Source organism: Sciurus carolinensis, chromosome 9 (genome assembly GCF_902686445.1).
Source record: "Sciurus carolinensis chromosome 9, mSciCar1.2, whole genome shotgun sequence".
Classification (NCBI taxonomy): Eukaryota; Metazoa; Chordata; class Mammalia; order Rodentia; family Sciuridae; genus Sciurus; species Sciurus carolinensis.
The window spans coordinates 42,354,857-42,379,535 of NC_062221.1; the positions used below are offsets into that span (position 1 = coordinate 42,354,857).

General features: G+C 38.0%; 1 protein-coding gene across 3 annotated transcripts in view; it reads right to left on the reverse strand.

The window, feature by feature from the left end:
- Pld1 (phospholipase D1) overlaps positions 1-24,679 on the reverse strand; it is a 218,175-nt gene that overhangs the window by 38,352 nt on the left and 155,144 nt on the right. For all 3 annotated transcript variants that reach the window (XM_047564308.1, XM_047564306.1, XM_047564307.1), the window contains 3 exons: positions 23,586-23,699; positions 12,122-12,232; positions 8,214-8,302 (listed from right to left, as the gene is read on the reverse strand). In XM_047564308.1, the coding sequence (XP_047420264.1) occupies positions 8,214-8,302; positions 12,122-12,232; positions 23,586-23,699 (314 nt within the window). The remainder of the gene's footprint in view (positions 1-8,213; positions 8,303-12,121; positions 12,233-23,585; positions 23,700-24,679) is intronic.

Below are 24,679 nucleotides of genomic sequence, written 5' to 3' on the forward strand. Positions count from 1 at the left end.
GCGGCTAATACTACTCTGAAATACTGAATCGTTTCCCTCCCCAGTTCTGTGCCTGGGGTTCTGAAGCAGGCATTGAACCAGGTCACAAAGATGTCAACCTCCTAGACTTTGGGAACTAGCAGGAGATTCTCTGAGCTGAAGCTAGAGTGAAAAAGGGTAAGAGTGAGACAGTGTAGAGATTCTATCCTCCCACCTCAAGCAGAGTTCTGGGGAAAACAGAACCCCACTTCCTTTTAAACCTGAGCACATGAGAACCGTGAGAAGCTGCACCTTTCTTCCAAGTGAATCCCAGAGAAAATCAAGAGTACAGCCCACCAGCCCATGTGATTTGGCAGTATAGAGGGGATGGGGCAGAAAGGGAGCTCTGAAAGGAGAAGGTGGAGTCCTTGAGTGACATTATGCAGATGCCAGAATCAACCTGAGAGATCAGTGCTAAGATCTGAAAGTCCCTTCCAGAGATTCACTGCTCCTTAACATCTACACCAAGGGTCGGGGTGAGGAGGGTGGGGAGGCAGTGGAAGCACCCTCACCGATAGAATGCGGAGCAGAAATAATGAGAAATCACTGAATTTGGCCACATGTATCAGAAAATGCCTAAACTAAGTTTCCTCCTATTGTGTGGAAATGGTGCCTGAGCTGGAAATTCATGTGAGTTATAGGGGGGTGGGAAAGAGGTGATTCAACAGAAAATGGAAATGTATATATTAATATGGACAAAAAAGAAGACAGAAAAACAAAGTGTTATTTTAGGGTGGTTATTGTGTGGAGTTTTAAAAATTAATATTTTTCTAAGAATTGTGATTGCTGTAATGCTGCCTATACCTTTAAAAGCAGAGAACCAATTCCCCATGTAGATGGGTCATTGTGGTGACAGGCCTCTATGTCCCTTTCTTGGTGTCTCCTGTCAAACCCCCTCCTCCTTTACCCCAGATCCCTGTGCAGCATGAATAGCAGTGAGGAGAAGCTGGATCCACTTACAATTGAGTCTCAGGATCTGTAAGAAGACCCCAAGGGAGCTTAATGTGTCTCTCTAGTGACAAGACCTTTTTTTTTGAGAATTAAGATTTATAGATCATATTTCATTACTGTAAACTCCAAGAGCTGCCATAAATTCTCTCATTATTGTGGATGTTACAGCAATGAAGGCCTTCAGAAATCAGAATAACTGGCTGAGGCTTTTCTCTTGGGAGAACTTAATGCCATGGTGGTATCAGTTATGTTGGACTTGGATCTGTGGTTTGGGACATAACCCTTTTATTTTGTGATTGGCAAATCTTTCAAAATGCAGTAAGTCTTTCTGGGTTTCAGTGTTCTCATCTGTACATGAGGGAGTTGGCTGAAACCATGGCTAGTCCACTAGAAACGCTGGCCTCACTTAGCACTGACTTTACCTATTAAATGTGTGACTTTAGAGACTATGATGTATTATATGTTGTACACAGACACAAAGAATTTCCTTCACTGTTTGTCTTTTGAAAATGGCAAGTTTTCAAGTGTAAGAATGTCGGGGATGCTGGGTTGGCCCGGCATGCTTGACTTAGGCTTCCCTCTGGACTTGATGACCTTTGGCAGGCATATCCCTAGTGGCCCTCGAATAAGATTCTGCAAAACCCTCTATGAAGCCCCGCTGGGCCAGCTGTTCTCATCCTCTCTTTCTCAGAGAGTTCCTCCCTTCCTTCTCTCTCTGCCAGAGTACGTGCTCAGCTCAGAAGCACGGCTGGCCCTGCCCTGTGATCATTTCTACATCTCTCTCTGCTGAGATGACCATTTGTATGACTTTTGGAATAGAATACAAGCAATTAAGTGATCTAAATCAAAAGTTCTCCTGTCATGATCTGCTGTCATCTGTGCCCCAATGCAACCTCTTCCTCAGGAACGTTATCAGAGCTTAGAAGATATCCCACAAGAAAAAAATGTGAAGCTAACAACTGGCAGAGTTAAGATGTTTTTTATTCTTCTTATAATAACTACAGTTTAAATTTCTTTAAGATGGTGCTTCTGCAACATGCCCAATATGCCCTTTTAGTTTGGAACAAAATTATAGGATGTGAAAATTGTAGAATATAGATGTACTTTAAATGTAAAAGATTTTTTTAATCTATCAAGCAATTACTTTAAAAAATAACCATTTATCTAATTTTAAAATTTTAATATAAAATATCTCTCACAGAGGCTTAACATTAGAGAATTTCTACTTCCCAAGACAGGAGAGAAGGTGTTTTTTTTTTTTTTTTTTCCCGACTTAGAAGTGAAGAGTATAAACTGAAAACCTAGTTTGTGTGCTAGCTGCTCCCATTCAATAGCCATATGACTGGGGGAAGTTAAACTTCACGTGGCCTCAGCTAACTCATCTGTAGAATGGGGATAATTCTGCATCCAACCTTCATTCAAGATTAGATGAAGCAATGCATGTCAAGTACCTATTATATGGAAAGACTCAAAAATGATTCGGTAACATTTCTATTTAATTCAAAACCAGTGATAACAATTAGGAAGCTTACAAGAACAACAAAGTATATAGTGCCTAACATCAAAACAAAAGTGAACTCATGTCATGCTTCAGAATACCTTTTACTTGATAATTTTGGGGAGTGTGCTATCAAATCAATAATGGGGAATCCAAAGATGGATTCTAAGGAGAGATCTGCAATAATTTCTGGCGGGACACCTCTGGACAGAAGTGGGATGTCACTCAGTGGTAGAGAACTTGCCCAGCATGCACAAGGCCCTGAGTTACATCCCCAGCAACACAAGAAGTGTTTCAATCACATTCCTTCACCTGCACACCAGCCAGAGGTAAGAAACCAAGCAAGCTTTTCTTATTCTGCATATCCATTCAAGAATGTAAAACAAGGAATAAACATCTCTTTAATTAAAACATTTCTGTTTCTAGCCCAATTATTAATTCTGATTTGAATGTTGCTTATCTTTGTTTGCATCTACGGTGTGAAAAATATTTCCAGAAAAGAAATGTCCTGGAAATACTATAGTTGATACTTAACAATTTATAAACTACTTTCACATATGTTCATATGTATGATATTATCATTCTCTTTGTTGGTGAAGAAAGAGAGTGTTAAAAAACAACCTGAGAAACAAGATGTACCCCATTTGTTTACAATAAAAATAAATTAAAAAAAAAACCTGATCCACTCAAAATGTCACATACATGTGGATAATAGAGTTGGAGAAAACGTACATCTCCAGATATCTGATCCCCCCGAAATTTTATATTGCTCAGCAGGTATTCCTCAGACTACCTACCTATGGGCAAACTCTTCTCACAATTATAAGAACCACGAGGGATTTGAGCAATTTTAAAAACTGTATATTTTGAATGCAGCTTCATAGTGTGTTCTTAAATGTAGTTTAGTATCAAGACACAGAGACATTAAGTCAACTGTCGATTTTCATTGTATATGTCAACTTTTTGGTGATCACAACATGAAATATACTGTCTCACTTCCTGACTTCATACCAGCACATAAAAAGGATGCATGTCAAGTTTTCATAAGTGAAGATCTGAGATTATCCTCAGAAGCCATTTGTTCATGGCACACAGTGTTTTAAAATGTTTCTAATCTGGATCAGTTGGCCCTATTCTGTCTTTGGCTTGTTCAAACAGAGTATGAAACAGTTGATTTTAGACTGTGGGTTAGATTTCCCCTTCCTGACTTCCACTCTCATTTGAGTTGTCTAAGATAGGTTTAAAGTGACCTGGGAGCTGGTCTCAACTCCAAGACAGTCTTCCTTATTTGATCAGACATGTTGTTTTCTGTAGTGATTTCCTGGCTGCTTTTAGTTCAGGCTTTGGGTCATGGATCAGAACAAGGAGGCTTTGCAAAAACCCGTTTCTATGAAGAATTATGACTATTGAGAAGGAACCAGAAGGAAGTGAGGGGAGCAGAGAAATTGCTTAGGGGAACTGGTGTAAGTCTAGATTCCAACACTGGCAGAAAAAGAAAGACTCAGCCTAGCTGAGGGATTTGGCAATGTAAGACTCAGATCTCTGTGGGGTGGGAGGGACCTGGAAGAGGACCTGCATTCCTTGGTTAGCAGGCCTGGCTGACTGCTGACTGTCATTTCCCTCCGCCCGTCTGCTATGGGCTGTAGTCGATTCTTTTTTTCCAACAGCCAAAATTATACTTGTTGCTAAGAATGTGACTTTGGCAGGGAAGTTCTGAGTCTCAGAAGACAGAGAAGTCTATGAAGGAAGCGAGGGGTAAGCTTGAGGATGGCACGTCCAGGCCCCTAATGGGTGAAAATGAGATGCCTCACTGCAGGCAGCCAGCAGGATGGGCTTTAAAACTTGTCTTTGACCTTGCCTAAGAATTACAAGCTCACAGAATTCAAGTTATTAAGGAAAAAAATGTTTTACAGTTGCAATTACCATAGAAGAAGAACAATAATGTGGAAATGAAGAGGAGAGACTTAAAATGTGCTTTCAGGATGTATGTGTACATCCACTGCAAATCTGTGTGTGAGATTTGTGCCAGTTTGAAATGGTTACAGAAAGTGAGACTACTGAGAAATCAGAGCTTGATGACAAACAGCTAATTTGAAATATGAGGGACTCAGTTCCCATTAACTACAGAGTAAGTTTGAAATTGTATCTTTAATGTGCCCTGTGGCCCTCCAAGCATGAGATTCAACCTACAAGAGGTACTACCTTACCTACAGATCATCACAGATTTTTTTTTTCTTTCAGGAGCAGCTCTTGGGATCACTGGGCAATATTTCATCAGAAAATATTTTAAAGTTCCTTCCCACCCTAAAATGCTAGCATTTATGATTTCAGAAATTGTTCAGAGTTTTAGAGACAAATTAATATGGCAAAGAAAAATATTCTTTCAGGCTCCCAAACCCTTAAAAACAAATCTTACAGGTATTTATTATACCAGACACGACAAGGAACTAATAACTAATAACTCAAGTGCATCTTTCTCTACTTATTAGCAGATTACAGTTCCAAAATTCATGATCCGCTGCTCAGCTCAATGAACTCATTTGTCAGTTGAATGTATGTCTATGACTGACTTTAATTTCCTACATTTTTTCTTTACCAAATGTGCTTCATAAGTAAAGCAGATGTAACTACATCAGTGAAATGCAAGAGTTGAGAGAAAAATAATGCAAATTTGTAAATTAAACATAAATTACTCCATAAAATTGGAAGAATGGCAAGGAGGCAAGAAATCTCTGCATGCACATGTATGTTTAACTGTAAACAAGGCTGTTTTTTAAAGTCATTTCAGAAACAGATCCTATGGGAAATTTTTTTAAAAAAGTACATGAGAAGGCAAGGAATAAAAGTTACCTTTAAAACACAGGCCACCATTAATATTTATGGCTATGTCTGCTATTCCAGATGAGACAAAGTGATCTTGGTCATGCTGTGCAGTCATCTTTGGAGTATTACAAAATTCAGATGACTGCACCCCTCTGCAAGGAAATTATGGTCCAGGAGGCCTAGAGTTGAGTCTGGCTCTTTGTAATTTTGTAAAGGTCCAATGGTGATTCTGATGTGCAGTGAAGGGAGAGATCTACTGTGCACCCTGTAGGATGGGGTGGATGCTCTAGTTGCTGCCTACATCCCCTCACTATGGGATCAACCCTGCCACCCTCTCAGCTGCTGAGAGGCTGACCTCTTACTGCCACTCATGGTAAAGACCTTCTCCAGATGTTACCCTTGATAGGCCAAAGGGACCTGCCTCACTCAAGGCAGTTCCTCACTCAAGACTGTCCCCACTCCCTGGGGTCAGCCTGTATCCAATGATTGGCTAAAGTGGCACAGAACCACAGAGGACTGATCCACTTGCCTAGGTAAATACCTAACCACTTATGAATTAGAGTTACATGACATTGTGGAGGCACTGGGTCAAAAGTGCAAGAATGGGCTCAAAGCTGGTTTCATCAAAGGCTGTTAAAGGCCTAGACAAATATATGACCTTTAGAATCTCAGTTTTTAATTCCTAAAATGGAAGCAGCAACAACAAAAACAGCAGTGACTACGTAACCTGCTATTATGAGTATTTGTGAAGATTCAGTAAGATAATGCAGACATAAACTATGAAGCGTATAAAATGTTGATAGTTACAGTTACATTTTTAAGTCTAAAAATTACCACAAAATAGGTGAAAGAAAGTTACCAAGGTACAACATGACAGTGGAAGTCAAAAAAGTTTTAATCCCCAAATATGTATAAATATATATGTATTTATAATATATATTTAATTAATATTCTTCACTGCATGCAGTCAGTGACTTAAACTAATGAAATAGATGGGTTTTGCTTTCTTATATTGCTACTTTTACACAGAGTTAAAATCAGCCATACAAAGAAATAGTCTCAGATACCAAGACAATTCAAGATCTTTTCAATAAGTAGTGTTGGGACAACTCCACATCCACAGGCAAGGAGTGAAGAGGGGCCCCTAACTCATACCATATACATAAAATAATTCAAAATGCATCAAAGATATATAAGCTAAAATCTACAAAATTATTCGAAGAAACCAGGCATAAATCTTTATGATCCTGATCATTCTTAGAAAAGAAAAAAAAGATAAATTGAACTTTATCAATATTAAAACATCTACATTTCAAAAAATATCAAGAGAGTAAAAAACAACCCATGGAATGGGAAAAAATACTTGAAAATCATGTAGTCTATATTTGACTTGTATTCAGAATATATAAAGAACTCTGGCAATTTTAACAATAAAAAGTCAAATAACTCCATAAAAAATAGGCAAGGGATCTGAGCAATGTAAACACACAAAAAGATGCTCAACATCATTAGTCAATAGAGAAATTCAAATTAAAACCACAATGGGATGCTATTTCATACCTACTAGAATACAATGAAAAGAGAGATAATAAGAATTAGCAATGAATTAGAGAAACTGCAGCTCGTACACTGTAGAAATGTAAAATGTAGCTGCTTTGGAAGATGGTCTGACAGTTCCTTAAAATGTTAAACAGAGATACCACATGACCCAGCAATTTCACTTAGAGAAACAAAAACATGCCTGTATAAAAGTCAGTATGGATGTCTCTGACATGCAGAAGCTAGAACAAAATAAGAGTGGAAAAAAGAAAAGAAAAAGTGGGGAAGGGAATCCCATAAAAAATAGAAGAGAGAGTGAAGTAGAGGAAGGGAATTGTGGGGGAGGGAAGAGGGACAGGAAAAGGGAAAAATGGTGAAATGAATCTGAACTAACTCTCCTATGTACATATGTACATACCACAGTGAATCTCTAAAACAAAACAAAACAAAACAAAAAGCCTAGTACAGAACATCTAGAGCAATGTTTTTCATGACAGCCAAATGGGTAAATAAAATGTGGTATACCCATATAATGGAATATTAGCTGGCAATAAAAAGAGATGAAAACACTGACACATGTTATGACACAGATGAACTATAAGAAGTCACTCATAACAGGAGTGGTTTCAATCTACATGGTGCACGACCATTGAAACGAAAAGTTGTTCATTTATGTACAATGAATGAAAATGCAGTCTGTAAAATTAAAAAAAAGAAGTCACTCATAAAAGACAACATATTACATGATTCCATTTATAGGAAATGCCCATGTTAGCAAATCTACAGAAAACAAAATAGATTCATAATTTCCAAGGGCTCAGGGAAAAAGGAGTGAGCAATGACTGCCAACGGGCATGGGTTTTTTTTCTGGAGTGATGAACATTGATTAGGTGATGGTTGTACAACCCTGTAAATATCCTAATGATCAGTAAACTGTACAGTTTAAGTGGGTGGGCTACACTGAATGTGGAATCTATCTCAAAACTGTTAAAAAATAATCCCATGAGTTGGAGACATAAGACAGATGGAAACAAGAATTTAAATATAACCCATGGCAAAAAATGTTTATTTTGCTTTGTTTATAAGTGAACATAGCTCACTGTCTGCCATTAAATAAATCAAACCACAAATCTCAAGCATGGGCAAGAGTGTGGCCAGGAAAAAATGATTGGGCCCTGGAAGAATTCAGATTCCCACCAAAATGAACTCCAAATTCTTAGCAACTCAGATGAAAGGAACCAAGAGCCCACCACTGGCTGGACCACATTCAAGCCTCGTAGGAAATGACAGTCCATTAAAAATGGGCTTTCAGAAGTCACATTAACAGGAAATACAAGGACATCTGAGGCAATAACTTCACCCCAAATAAGAGCCAAAACGTTACCTGTGAGCTTTCAGGATCCGCTGGGCGATGGCATCGCCAACCTTGTTGAACACTACTTTGTCATCAGCACAGCTTATGAAAAACTGGTTCTGTGACGAAAAGAACAAGAGAGTCACGAAGGATTTCTTTTCTTAGTAGTTTACATGTAGTCTAAGGAAGATGTAGTCAAAAAATTACATTTGTATTTCTGAAAAACTGTTTCACACAGCAGTTGTGTTCTCACCACTGAAATCACACTGGGAAAGTAAACAGCACAGAATTGAAGTACCACCATCTGCACTAAAACAGAGACCCAGAACCTAACAGAAGAAAAAACGGGCCCAAATCTTTACCAGGTCGGCTTAGGACCTGACTTCCTTAACAAGACTCCTAAAACACAAGAAATAAAATCAAGAATCAGTAAATGGGATGGATTTTAACTAAAAAGCTTCTTCTCAGCAAAGAAAACAATCAATAATTTGAAGAGAGAGTCTACGGAATGGGAAAAAATCTTTACCACACGCACCTCAGATAGAGCACTAATCTCCAGGATATATAAAGAACTCAAAAAACTTAACGCCAAAAAAACAAAGAACCCAATCAATAAATGGGCTAAGGAACTGAACAGACACTTCATAGAAGAATAAATACAGTTGATCAACAAACATATGAAAAAATGTTTGTCATCTCTTGCAATTAAAGAAATACAAATCAAAATTGCTCTAAGATTTCATCTCATGCCAGTCAGAATGGCAATTATCAAAAATACAAGCAATAATAAGTGTTGGCAAGGATGTGGGGGAAAAAGTTACACGCATACATTGTTGGTGGGACTGCAGATTGGTTCAACCACTTTGGAAAGCAGTAATGACATTCCTAAGAAACTTGAAATGGAGCCACCATTTGAACCAGCTATCCCACTCAGTTTATACCCAAAGGACTTAAGATCAGTGATGCAGCCACATCAATGTTTATAACAGCTCAATTCATGATAGCAAAACTATGGAACCAACCTAAATGCCCTTCAACTTATGAATGGATAAAGAAAATGTGATATATAAAGTATTCAGGAGGAAATTATGGCATTTGCAGGTAAATGGATGAAACTGGAGAATATCATGCTAAGTGAAATAAGTCAGTCCCAAACAAACAAAGGCCAAATGTTTTCTCTGATAAATGGGTACTGATCCATAGTAGGGGGTGGTTAGGGAAGAATGAAGGAACATTGGATTGTACAGATGGGAGGGGTGAGGTGGGTGGGGATGGGAAGGATGGTAGATTGAGACAGAAATTATTACCCTATATACATGTATGAAAAATATTTTTAAAAATATTTATCACTGTCAAAAAAAGATAATGAAAAATAAATAAAAAATTTAAAAGGAAACAAATACATGAATAAATCAATGAGTACTGCACCCCCCAAAGAAACAAACACACAATGCACCACCATCTGATTCCAGGTCTCTTGAACGTCCAGGTCCTTGATTACTCAGAGAACCCTTCTCAAGAGGCAGGCCACACTGTTCACCTGTGAACTTCTAAATTACATTCTTAGAACCCAGAGCATCCAGAATTTGTTGGTTTTTTTTTTTCAGATTTACACATTGTATAAATGCTTATGATTAAAAATTCTATATTGACAAACATTCTGTCTCATGTTAAATTTACTTTTTTTTGTGTGTGTGTGTGTGTGTGGTGCTGGAGATTGAACCCAGAGCCTTGTGCATGCAAGGCAAGGACATTACCAACTGAGCTATGTCCCCACCCCCTAAATTTACTTTTTAACAAGGTAGACTGCAGAAGTCTTGGTCTAATCCTCTCCACTTTTCTCCATTATTTCCTTGTATCTGCTTTTATCTGCTTTTACCTTGTCTCTCTCTCTCTCTCTTTTTTTTTTGGGGGGGGGTTTTAATTATCCCAAAACTTCTATTTTAAGTAGTTTCAAATCTCTTTTGTTACTATGTTGTATGTATGTGTATATATACATATATATATATACATTTTACACATATACATACATGTACATACACACAAATACTAATAAAATGGAAAAAAGAAACATTTCTCTAAGTACTTCTGGTATTCACGCATCTATAAAACATTCTTTAAAACTACTACTAGAAAATCAGCCATGGCATTATTATCATAATGGTGGAAAAGATTTTGTTGCTGCATAAAGGGATGTCAGAAATTGACATAAATATTATGAGTGCTATGTGTTCAAATAGAATCCAGATTCTTATAGTGCATTTGTAATTTCTAAGGACAATCATCTCAAAGTAGTGTTTGTTAATCATCTGGAGGTATAAAGATTTATAAACAATAACTCAAAATATGATTACCATTCGTTTGTAGCATTATCATTTTTATGACTCATAAATGTTTATGCATAAGTACACAAATCTGCAGAACGTCTCAGGAGAAGACAAACTTACAGGAAGATATTGTGCAGGAACTCATCTGAGACTGTGGTTTGCTTTAGGGCATTAAGCAATTGAAAGCTCAGTGGCAACCAAACCATGTTTTTGTTTGTTTCTTGATTCATATTACAAAGTTTAGTATTCCTCCGCAGCTGTGAACACAGACTGGCCACATGTCATGTCCTTTACTTCTGTTTTTGGAGGAGTACTGTGAATGCTGAACACTTACCCTGACTAGAGGAGTGTCAACCCGGCCTATGTCTGTGACTGTGTTTACCTACATGGCACTAATGACACCATTTACTTCTTCTTTTTTTTTTTTGGTGAAACTGAGGATCAAACCCAAGGCCTTGTGCATGTGAAGCAAGCTCTCTACCAGCTGAGCTATATTCCCCTACAGCCCCCTGACACCATTTAATGTCATGTTAATATTAAAAAAAAAAAAAAGCGACATGAAAACTACTAAAAAAAGCGAGCCAGCTTTAGTATCTTAAATTACTATGGCATAGATGTCAGTCAGTAATACCAAAGGCATTACTATACTCTAGACTCTGTACAGAGTTCACTAATTTTCCTGCTACTGTTCTTTGTGGCATGATCCCAGCCATGATACCACACTGCATTTAGCCTGCTAATATTTTAAATTAGTCTTTTCTTTCTCTAGTCCTGCAAAATAAATAAAGCTCCAATTCTTTGCTGTTTGCCTTTAATGAATTGTCACTGTATACAGAGGGAGCAGGCCAGCACTCAAGGAGAAAGAAAATAGGGCTAGAATGATTCTCCCCAGCCCATCCATCTCCACTTCAGCATTTTATTCAGTGGGAAGAAAAAGTTAGAATAAAGAAGGGAGGATGAACTCCGATTTATTTTTTTTTTCCATTATTGTGACTTTATTTTCTCAGGGTTTTCCAAGTGCCCTGAACTTTTTTTAATATCCACTTTGAAGTACAATTAAATTTCCCAGACTAAACTCAGTGTTCCCAGATTTTCTCACATACTCTGCACACAAACTCTGGGACCTGAAAACCCTTTCTTATGAACGGTAGTTCACAGAGGATTGAAGAAGGAGGTTCCTGCCTTCCATATGCTCACATCTTCCCTTCCCATGTTCATTTCCCGGCACATCCCCAAACCAGTGACATCAGGTGGTCTCTATTTTAGCTACTTCTGTCTCTCTATGTGTGTGCCATCCTCAAATAGCACATGCTTCATGCCTTAGTCCTGCAAGCGAGCCAAATCCAAATGTACACATTCATGTTGGGGTATTTCTGGCAAATAATATTACAGTGAGTTGACACATTATAAGAGCAAGGATTTGGGAGACTCCCATTACAAGCTTGAGTTAATGACCATGCAGAGTGAATTTCAGGTGACAGGAATCAGAAGTTCTCCAGCACTCTTCACAGATCACATACACATATCAATAGGGCAGGTCCTAATCCTGCAGTCTCTGTGACATTTCTGAGCAGGGAGTTTCCCACAATCTATTGCATGAGCAGGACTTACTTCAATGTAGATATAGTGCTTGCTGTTTTCTATCACATGGATGTAAGCAGCATGGATGGACTCTTCATGGTACTTTATGCCAGCAGACCAATCAGCAGCAGAGCGGAGCAACTACAAGGCAGCAATCAGCAATGAGCAAATGTCAGACAATGGAGACAAGGCCAGATGTATTAGTGCAATGAAGTCACTCCTTTTCCTTCTAAACAACTGAATGATCACAGTGGCTTGAGTGTCATATGTGGGCCAAGGGACAATTGTGGGGTGAGGAACACTGCTGAGCAAGAGATGAAAGAGGAACTGATCCAGGTATAAAAAGGAGCCCAGCTTGAAAACATCCTGAATATACCCTCTTCCACCCAGGAGTATGTTTATTCAAAACTGGAAACCATACTTGTGGTTTCTACAAAAAGTATTTCAAAATTATCTCTTCTGGTGGCTGCAAGTAATGTAACCATTTATACCCTTGTCCTGTGACTCCCATAATTCCAGCAGAATGCCTGTCTTTCTAATGTATTTATTAATAGCACCCACTTTTATTTAAAAGTGTCCTGATTTGGATGATATGATAGGGTCTTCCCAGCTCTGACTTAAGAATGTGATTATTCTTTTTCTCATGAATAGTTAGTAATCGGATTAATAAGTTTTAAAAAATAATTCATTTAGGTTTATGATCTGGATTCTGCCTTTAATTAGCTGTCTAGGCTTTGGCATCTCACTATAACTCTAAATTTTCTATTGGTGGTTATAATAGGAACCCAGTAAGAGATAATAAAACATGTTCAGCTCAATTTGACATAGTTAAAATATGGAACCAATCTAGATGTCCTTCAACAGATGAATGGATAAAGAAAATGTGGTATATTTATACAATGGAATACTACTCAGCTTTAAAAAAGAATGAAATTTTGGCATTTGCTGGTAAATGGATGAAGTTAGAGTATCATGCTAAGTGAAATAAGCCAACCCCCCTCCCCAAAAAACAAAAACCAAAGGCTGAATGTTTTCTCTGATATGTGAATGTTAATTAACAGTAAGGGGCAGGGTTAGGGAAGAATAGAGTTACTTTATATTAGGTAGAGGGAGTGAAGGGAGGGGAAGGGGTATGGGGGTAGAAATGATAGTAGAGTGAAGCAGACATTACTACCACGTACATGTATGACTACATGACCAATGTGATCCTGCAATATGTATAATCAGAAAAATGAGAAATTACACTCCATTTATGTATGATCTATCAAACTGTATAAATGCATTCTACTGTCATGTACAGCAAATTGAACAAATAAACTTTTTTTTTTTTTTTTAAAAGAAAACAGGTTCAGATAAGCGAAGTAACTTGATTAGGGTCATGGAGGTGCTAACACTGACACTGGAGATTTTCTTTCCACATCCTATACTTGACCACCATGCTGCAGTGTTTTGCCATTTCACCATGTCTGTGGGTCATACCAATCAATTTGGAGTTGACGTCATCACCTTGATTAGTCAGATCAAAGCTGAACTGATGACCACTTCCCCTAAACTGCTTCCCATCTCAAATACCCCACTTCCTAGGGGCACATCATCATTTGATCAGTCTTTAAAGTCAGTGACCTTTGGGGCTCTTTGGCATGCCTCCTCTGGTCAGAGTCCATATCTAATCACAAATCTGGTTCTATTTACTGTTTGGAAGATTTATCAGATTCTCCCTTTTCTTACAAATCACACTGTTTGAAATGATCTGCTCCCACCTGGATCACAGTACCTTGTAGCTCAGACCTAAGTATGGGTCAAATACACTGATGCAGAACAGGACCACCTAGTTTCAAAGTCTACCTCAAGTACTTACTGGCTATTGATCTTCATCACATTTCTTAATCTCTTTTGTCTCTGATTTCTGTACTATAAAATGGAGTATCTACTTTCTAGAGTTGTATACAGAATTAAACGAATTACTGTGAAATGTGTGGCAGGAGGCCTGGCACCCAGTAAGTGGCATGGACATGCCATTATTAATAAGAGCATTAGACGATGCATGTGAGTTGTGGCAGATCATGTCGGAGACGCTGCAAAGTGGACTGTGGCTATGTATGGCAACTGGGGCTAGGGTCAGGGAAGGGCTCCACGGCTTTCTCAACACTAAGCAACTTTGGCTGTCATTCTTTCCTTAGCATTCTGACATTAGCATACAGTAGGTAGGTGCTCAATAAGTACTCATTGACTTTTCTTAAACAACAGTATGACATTACAGAAGACTTGCTATAAAAATAGGTTTGCTATTCCTGATTGGAAAGGGATGTTGAAATTGTCCCTAACATATCAGACAGAAAGTCAACCAACCTATCTATCTATCTGATCTAATCAATGGCTTAGCAATTGCATATATAGGGTACTGAAATTCAAAACTAGTACTTGCTAAAAATCATTGATTGTGCCATCCTCAATAATATTGTTTCTTTTTTTTTTTTTTTTTTTGCGGTGCTGGGGATTGAACCCAGGGCCTTGTGCTTGCAAGGCAAGCACTCTACCAACTAAGCTATATCTCCAGCCCAATAATATTGTTTCTTTATCCAGGTTGACATATGGCAAAATATCTCTCCTCCAACCATTTTAGTTAATTTTCTCAGATGAACATATGCAATGAAATTGGAAAATATAACCATAAACATGAATAGTAAAATATCACAGAAGAAAACCCACAAGAAAAACTTAAAAAGATTCAGACTGAGAAAAATATCTGGATTTTACATCATCTCCAAGGAACTGTCCTTTTATTCACCAGGTAAAAGTAACAAAGATTGAACAAATATAAATTCCAATTCTTAGTCCATGCAAATTAATGTAGAATTTTGTTGCTAAGGAGATGAGACTGCAAAACGTAGGTTACTTGAGAAGATTCTTATGGCATGCATTTTGGTATATTCTACATAACTCTGGAAACTATGTATAAAATCGCAATGTATGCTGGGAAGATAGGGACCGGAGATCTGTGTCATAGCTTTGCACTTAAACCTTGAACAAGTTATTTCAAGTCATGGAAGCTTAGTTTCTTCCAAGGTACAATTGAGACCTCTCTCTCTCTCTTTCTTACCCTTCTCTCCTTCTTTTCAAAGTTGCTGTGAAGGAAAAATGGCAAAATGAACACAAAAAGCTAATAATGGTATATGACACTTAACAGTAGATAAGTGGGACTTCTTTCTCTGTAAAAGGTTATTGACAAAAGTTTACAAACTGCCCTTAGTGGTGACTTCTCTTCTTCCAATTAAGAAACTTTACACTTTCTTTCCTTTCTTGCTCTCAAAATTTGCTGATTCAATAAACTCATTCACATAAGATAAAAATTAGGAATGTCAAGTAGGTGTCAACTTGCATGTCATAGCTAATCAATTTGGAGTGCTTCCTGGACAGCTGTGCCAGGGAGAGGATTCTGGGAACAAGGCATACTGGGAAGAAATCTGTGGTTGATTACCAAGAGCTGCCATAAAGGGAAAGCAGGAAGGTCACATATTTGCTCCTTTCCCCGTGAAGGGTAATAGTGAATCTTGCCCTTCCTAGAGGCATTTAAATGTAAAAACATGTAAAGCTGTACTCCAAAAGAAGGCATTCCAAGTATCAGTCTGTGGGAAAGTGGAACAAGAATGGAGGGTCTCCTGGATGTCCACACACCACCAAGTGCAGTAGGGGAGATCACCACCTCCTGAGGGGTCCTGCCTTAGCTATCCCAGTGCCCGAATCCACTTTACTCACAATGAAAATTCATTTAACTGAAAAAGGTCATTATTTTTGGTCAAACATGAAAGTTATCTTTTTAAGCAACACAGAAAAAAATCACTTGGGATTATTATTCATTTACTTTTCCAATTAGTTAAAAATCTGCCTATCATCATAAGATAACCTGAAATAATGAGTTTCCTTTTGGTTCTGTCTGCACCCTTGAATCATAAAACTCTGAGGTTATGTGAAAACTTAGCTACTTTTAATGCTTGAGGGTGCAGAAACTTTTATACATAGTCAAATAAATCAAACACATTTGGATTGACTTCCCTTTGTTTTAAAAATTTTAGATTTTCTTCACTGACCCAATCAATTTGTCTCACATTTCTGTTTTAAATCCATGTAACTAAACCAAGTTCAGACTCCTCCCCACTCATGCAGAAATGTGGCTTATCTTACTGTCCCAAGTATACTGGGAATCAAAAACAACCCACACTTTTCAAACCTCAAATTTGGATATACAATTTTAAAGCATATGAAAATGGCATATTTCTGATTTTACGGTTTAGCCTCATAATTGTTACCAGGACCTGTCATTTTCCTTTGTACTGTGTCCTATTTTTTGACTTAAAATATAGCCATCTCTTTAACCACAAGCCCTAATCCCCTTACATGGTATGGGCCCAAGTTGAATATTTAGACTAAATAACAGAAATCTCTTCTTGAAGGAAAATGTTCAGAACTCTCTTACTGTTTGTCCCAAAGTTCCTTCCTTTCTTTCACCACAATGCTTTTATTGCCTATAAATTCAGAGTATATCTCAATTCCTTTTCATTTCCCTAAGCTTCCAAGTCAATCATGGAAGGAAGGCTGCTCAGGACAAAAGCACTTTTTATACGTTCCTGAAGCAGAGGTTGGCATCTGTGCAGAAGCCAAGTGGTATCAGTATGGGTTGGAGAGAGACACGCAGAGCTCAGCTTGTGGGGCCCTAGCCTTCCAGTCTGTATAGAAGAGACCAGCAAGCAGGCAAGAGAGGTCAAGAAGCTGACCCAAAGAAAGCTCTTTCTGGGGCTGGGGTTGTAGCTCAGTGGTAGAGCTCTTGCCTGGCACGTGTGAGGCACTGGATTCGCTCCTCAGCACTACATAAAAATAAACAAAATAAATATTGTGTCCATCTATAACTAAGAATTTTTTTAAAAAAAGCTCTTCCTTTTAACAACCACTTTTTCTTAGTCAAGTGGCGGCCATTCAGATCAGTGTGTAATTGCTCATTTAGGACGATTCTTTTGCCTGAACTACAGGAAGAAGTTATTCTTGAGGCTGAAGGAGAGAAAGAAAAAGATAGTTTTGAAGAAAGAGAGTTAAGGGAAAAGAAGTCCTAGGGAAAAAGAGCATAGTTGGCAGCTCTTGGGAGCCAGAAAGGTGTGAAAGGAGGTGGGCAGACAATGCAGCTCCGCCTTACCAGAGCCTCGGTGGTTACAGTCACCCTGGGTCTTACTGCAAAGTCTCCACCTTTAACAGGTATGACTTCAGGTGCTGAAGTCAAAGTGCTCAGAATCGAGTCTCCTAAGTGTGGACTTAGTCCATGGCTCAATCCTAGAGGCAGACCCTATTACTACCCCTGTTTTACAGATGATGGAAACATGTACACACAAGTAAAGCAACTTCCTGAAAGCTTTAGTTCCTCAAAGCTTTAGTTTTCTCATCTGTAAAAATAGAGGCTGAACAGGAGTACAGCTTATCAGCTGGATAATTTACAAAATGGAATAATTTATAAAAAGCTCAGCACAGTGCTGGCACTGAGTTCAATATCAGCTTCTGTCAGCCATGGCCCTCAGCAACACATACTGTTTCACATGGAGACCTCGTCATGAGTGGGAAACTTCCCACTATAAGTGGCTCCCATGGCAACAAGACAGTGGCTTCTTCCTCCCCGCCCACCACCTACTTACCCTCACACCAATTGGCACTACAAAACATTTTGCTGTCCTTTGAAATCTAACAGAGTCCAGAGTCATCTGGACATTTTGCCAAGTATGGAAACAAAATTTTTTCCCATAGTATAAACTGAATATCATTTAATTGCCTGTTTTTCCTTTATCTCCTTTCTCCCTCTTTCCTGTCTTTCATTTAAGCAACTGAATACATGCCTTTGGCAGAATTGTTTCTCCCAATATGGAGTCTCAACACGAGAGTCTAAGGGACAGTTTCTACTGTAAGCTGCCTGATTTATTAAAAAGGATTGTTCCCTGTATCAGTTCCACATAGCTGATGGCATTAGACATTTTCTTTAACCTGAAAGATGTGTCAAATATACCATCTTGGAAACACATCTTAAATGGCAACAAGAACATTCAGGAACCCAGTTCATTCTTTTTAGAAAGAAGACACATTCTTTTATACATTTTGTGAATTTCTAAAAGTTGTCTTGGAACCACCTCTGCCTTGCCCTGCCATGTCTTCTCCAAGTGCTCTTGGCAGGTTGCTGAGAATACCCAGCACTAAGTGGAAACACAGATTATTCTAAAAGTGTTAGTGAAAGCTGCTGAGGTCATCTCTCAGGTCTGTATGACTTTCAGAAGTAGCAGTGTGTGTTGGGGGACAGGCCTCCACACGGCCTGATGTGGCACTGTTCTTCCTAGCTGGTGTGCTCAATGTTTTTGTATTAAAAAAAATTAAATAACTAGATTCTCTTTTGCCCATGAAAGAATGGCAAGATTTTTTACCTATTATTTGCTTTATCAAGTCAAATGCCCTTTCTCTCCATTTCAATAAATATGGTATTAAGATTGTTATCCAGAATTGACCTGGTGACCCATCCAGAGGAACATCAACTTCCTTGTTGCAAGCTTTTTGGGGGAAAGCTTGAAAGCTGCTACTCACAGCACACAACCAGCGTATGCTTCGGAGTGCTCTCTCTGTCTTATGTACCCACAGATACCCATCACTCAATCCTCGGTGGCAGACTATTATCAGCCCTGATTTATAGACGATGGAAACAGGAACAGAGAAGTGAAGCAGCTACTTAAAACACAGCTAGTAAGTAGCAGAGCTGGGATTTTTAACAGTCTAACTCTAGAATCTACCTCTTTATTACTACAACATCATGTTTTCTTTACAATGTAGCAAGCTTGTAACCTCTAAATTATGTTTTGAAGTGAACTGTTGAACAAATAAGAAACTTAAGAATGAATGTTATTAAGTTTCTCAACTAGTCATCTGGCTAGTCATAGGATAGCCAGAGGAGTGGAAGGTCTGAAAATGTGACAATAAACCCTTTAAATATTAAGTAGCATTCACAGAGCCCCTTGTCCCTTTCTGGAATCTTTGGAAAACCAGAGATGGGTCTAGATTACTGTTCTTGCCCTTCAAGCACTACATTTATGATTTGAAAAAATAAGGCCTGGAACAAGATAAATGGTTAAAGCCAGTGAATGATGTGAAGAAAGCAAAGTGACACTGTGGAGAAACGCAGCAGGGTAATATCTCCCCCACCTCTAATTTCCAATCATCTCAGACTTTCCTAGATTCAAAAAGATGTCCATCCTGGCTGCATCCACGGTTTTCACAGTTAAGAGTTATTTCAACATTTCTGAACAAAATATACTAAAAAAGAGGAGGGCTCCAGATTTTGTCAGGTCTGACATGTCAACGTTGGGGGAAGGGTTCTTTTTTCTTGGAGACTAAATCCAGAGGAACTTTTTCACTGAGCCACATCCCTTGTCCTTTTTTATTTTGAGATGGGGTCTCCCTAAGTTGTTTAGAGCTTCACTAAGTTGCAGAGTCTGGCTTTGAACTTGCAATCATCCTGCCTCAGTCTCCAGAATCACTGGGATTACAGGCATGTGCCACCAGACCTGGCTGGGGTTGGGGGTGTGGGGGGTGTGGGGGCTCCTTTAAGAAAAATAATACAAATTTATAAATAAAAAATTGTGTATAGGCACTGAGAGGGGCTTGGGCAGCTGAGGGGTTCGACCCTTCTCCAGGGTCCAAAGCTGGCAATGATCATGGGCTCCTGAAAGAGAGCAGCTGGTTCCCTACCTCTCTCTGAGGTGGATTTTCCTCTAGGGACTGAGATGATGAAAGGTTCATAACAGAATATCAGGTTTTGAGAACCAGAGGGATAAAAGAAATGATAACCTCATGGTCTCTGAATTTAAGAGGTCATCAGTGATGTCCCATTTCCTCATATGCCCTTCTTGTCATTTTTTGTCTTCTTTTTACATCGTCATGTGTCTAAGTGGATCTATGATGCTTTAACTTCCTTCAGTGATTTTTTCCCCCCCTTCAGAAATCCAGAGAAACAAGTTTCATTATCAAGGTACAAATTAATTCTGAGTCTGGCCCTATTTCTATTTAGTATAAACGTAATTATAATGACTTTAAAAATTAAGAGGTGTGTCTGTGGTGGACATTTGAGTTTTATTAAACAAGGGTTTCAAACTATACCAGGATAACTAAAGAAGAGGCAACTGATACAATTATAATGATATCTCATTTATTAAAGGTGCTGGAGGAAAAGCTCCCCTTTAAGTATCTGAAGGGACTACATGTGTCACTCAGTTCAATCAGGAAGCTTTCAGATGAGAAAAATGAGATTCAGGGAGGGGAAATAACTTGCTGAGGCTACATGCTGTGGTTTTAGAGTGTATTTTACTATGTTTTGCTGAACCATTTTCCTGCTTCCAGAAGCACAGCTTAGCAGCACTTCTAGGTTCTTTATTATACCCATTATCATGCCACAAAACTCATATCACCCAGAACAGACCTACCACCAGAGCTGCCCGGGTCTTCAGCAACCTGGCCCATCAGTCATGACATGCCACATGTCCTATTTTTCTTGGGAGACTCCATCAGTGACACTGAACCAATCAGTTTTAAATTTTCCTTGTCCCTAATTTTCTAGTCACAGTGTCCTTTTGTCTCCTCAAAAATATTTCATAATTGTTCCTTGCTTTCCTTTCCAGTTTAGGCCTCCTGTATACAGCAGAATTACTTCCACAGGCTCTTTTCTTGTTCCTTGCTTTCATTCTGCCTCTTAGGTTTAATAAGTTCTTCTATGTATGAACTCAGGTCCCAAAGTGTTTGTTCAGAGAGAAACAGATGAGAAGAAATAAAACGAGAGATCCTGTCAAATAAGCTTGGGGAAAGCACCACATTCCCACTGAGTGGTTTTGTAATACATCAGCATCACCAAGGCACTCAGTCCTCCTATTAAATATTAAAGAAATCTGCAAAAACTTCTGTCTATGGAACCTTTTTTGTGGAATAGTTATTAGCATTTCACAGATAAAACACAGCTTTAAAAACTCTGTCCCTAGCTAGGTGTGGTGGTGCACACCTATAATCCCAGCAGCTTTGGAGGCTGAAACAGAGGATCACAAGTTTGAGGCCAGCTTCGGAAACTTAGTGAGACCCCAAACTACTTATTAGGACCCTGTCTTAAAATTAAGAAAGCTAAAAAAAAAAAAAAAAAAAAAGGCTGGGGCGGTAACTCAGAGTGCCCCTGAGTTAAATTCCCAGCACTCCCTGTCCCTGGCCACCAAAAAAAAAAAAAAAAAAAAAGAAAAACACTCTGTCCCTAAACCAAGTTTTAAGGAGTTCATATGTTTTATGAAGATTAACCTAGTTATCCTTAGGTTTTTGTTTGGTTATACTTAGGATAATCAGGTTAACCTTTATAAAACATTCACATATCAAATTTTTTGTTGGATGAAAATAATATTCCAAAGTTCACTAATACTTCCAGGACTAGGTCTAAATTCACCAGGTCAGCACTCCAGGGCACCTCATCTGGCCTTATGCTGTACAACTTCATCACCAAGAGCAAATGGTTGCTACAGTCAGTCCCACTGTCTTCTGAGTGGGCAGGTTTATTTCTTAGAGGGGATGCTCACCAGCAGGTCTATACTTCCATGTTTTTTTTACCATACTTTCTACTGTTAATAGCATAGCTTTATCTCCTCAGTCAACTAAGGTTCCAGAGGCAGAGAAACCCTTTTCTGCCCATCCCTTCCATACTCAAGTATGCTTTGATGACTTTATTTTACAAACAGATGGTACTTAATAAACCTAAGTTGGCTCAATTGATGAATGAATGAGTGCATGCATCTTGGTAAATGCCCTTATGGAAAATTTTGTTTGTTTTATATATATATATATATATATATATATATATATATATATATATACACATACATGATAGTAGAGTGTATTTTGACATATTATACATACATGGAGTGTAAATTATTCTAATTAGGATCCCATTGTGGTAGTAAATGCCCTTTTAAAATCAACTGACTTTGCACATTGAGTCCAGAATGTATCAGAGATGAATATATGAGTTCATCAGAAGAGATCATCTGATATATTTCCATCTCTAACACAACACCCAGTGATGCAGAGGCAAGTGAAGAGAGGTATTTGTAGAGTGTCTACCTGCCTTATCAGAGCAGCAGGACAAGAATACACAAGTCAGGGCTTTACCAACATGGAAGTGGAAAATGCAACACTAGGCTAAAATATCCTTAATCCAACATAAAAACACACAATTCTCAGCAATACATTTTCAACAGATACTTAACATCAGCTAACTTTAATAAATTGACCACATCAATTTTAATCCAAGTTCAAATCTTAAATTCTCTTACTTTCCTAATGCCAACATTCTTATTCTGTCTCCTAAGCATGAGTAATTTTCTCTCCTCCATGTAGAATAAAATTAAACAGGTTCATAAAACATTCTTCAATTTACATATACAGGCACAGTTATCTGTACCTTTAAATTGAAATTAGTCTTCCTAGACTGGCATGACTCAATAGGTGCTATATACTTTTTGCAAGTGGCTTAACTTTTTAAAAAATAGTTATTTTTATCTATGGGCTAGAATATCTTTATTTCTGACATGCACACACTTCTACTTGCACATAATTAAAAGTAACAGATTTAGGTACTTCATTTATAAAATCACATTCACGAAATCCATGTCTGAATTATTTAAGTTCACGTTAGCAATGGCGGCTAACAGACTGCTGAATCTTTACTAAACAATGCTTCTAATGCTGATGGTGGTGACTGGGAACCAAAGGCAATGCCAGAGGTGGCCCATCCTTACTCTGTCCCAGCATGATTTCATGGTCTTTGAGCTCTAGCTGGTAAAAGCAGCAGATTGGATAACTGAACTAGACTAGGATTTCAAGGTCCACCCTATCAATCACTAGCCTGATGGCTCTGGGTAAGTCTCACAGCTCCACTGGGTTTGAATTTTCTTATTTGTAGCCTGAGATGGTCGGACAGTATGTAGTAAAATTTCATGACTTTATTAAGCAAATTCCTTATTTCATTAAAAGAGTCTCCAAAAGGCATTTGGTTAATTAAGTACTAATATTAGATTGGATTATAACTAGCTTCCTGGATGTTAAGTTTCAGCCACGCTCCTGGTGCTTAAGCAGTATCAGCCCCAGATTTACTGTGTATCATGTTGCGGGGGGGGGAGGGGGGTCACTTCAGAAGGAATTACAAGGATGGTCATTCCTCCATTGGGGCCTTTTCTGAAAACACATATTTATTATATGTATAAATGAGTTTTTAAAAGGAGGATGAAATGAATCCATTTAATACAGGAAATATAATTCCAAAATTTAAAAGGTCCATTTAGATTTGCTTTGGAAAAATCATCCTTATTGAAAATTCGGAAGTCAATGTAATATTCACTTATTTCAGTAATCCTGTTAGCCAGTGTGTTTTGCCAAAAAGTAAAGCCAGGCTTACCTGCACACAAGCATGGACAGCCCCAGGGACCTGATATCTCAGCTCATGCGCTGTGGTTTGAGACTTTGGAAGCAGGAAGGGATAAGAAAGAGACCGATATTTTGATTTCATAATCTAAGATAAAGAAGATCAGATAAAAAAGAGTCAAATGACAAAAGCAGTTCATTCTTCCTTACTTTGTAATTATGAAAGAAATTCAGGTTCATCTGAAAAAGAAAAAAATGTCTGGGCCCTGGGTTCAATCCCCAGCATGGTGCGTGCGTGCGCACACACACACACACACACCCTGCATACACAAAAGGCCAAGAGAAGAAATATTAATAGACATTTCTAAGTGAGACTGAAAATTATTTATCTTTGTTTTCTATTTCCTATATTTTCTTCTTTTACCTTTTGTAGCAAGCATGTATTGTTTTACATTTGTTAAGAAAGGTTAAATGTAACGTATAGTTATAGAGGTATATAATTTTAAAAATGGCATTACTATTATTTTATAAACCAATTTTTACTATTGTAAATAACTTGCCAGAACAATACAGCACTATGGTATTTTTGATATGCTTCATAAAATAGTAAGAAAAATCATAATTTGCATAATAAATGCCTATTAATGAGCATTTTATCTATCTCTAATTTTATTTGGTACTAAAAACAGTGTCAGAATAAATTAGCTTCTTAGATGACTTCTTTAGCTTAAATACCTGAAAATCATTTGGGGGTTTAAAAAATGTATAGTTCAAAAATAAAAGAGATTTATTAGTGTTGTACCAATGTAGGAACAGAATATAAAAGTACAAAAACAATAAACAAACAGAACCACCACCCTACAGGTACTAGCAGTGTTTTTAATCCTTGACTATATAGTAGATTAAAAGTAATATTACTGGGCTGGGGTTGTGGCTCAGTGATAATGCACCTGCCTAGCACGTGTGAGGCACTGGGTTTGATTCTCAGCACCACATAAAAAATAAGTAAATTAAAGGCATTGTGACCACCTACAACTAAAAAATATTTTTAAAAAGTAATATTACTTCATTTATTTATCCATTCCTCTAAATTTCTGAATTTATTTATTTTTTAAAAGAATGATTTTT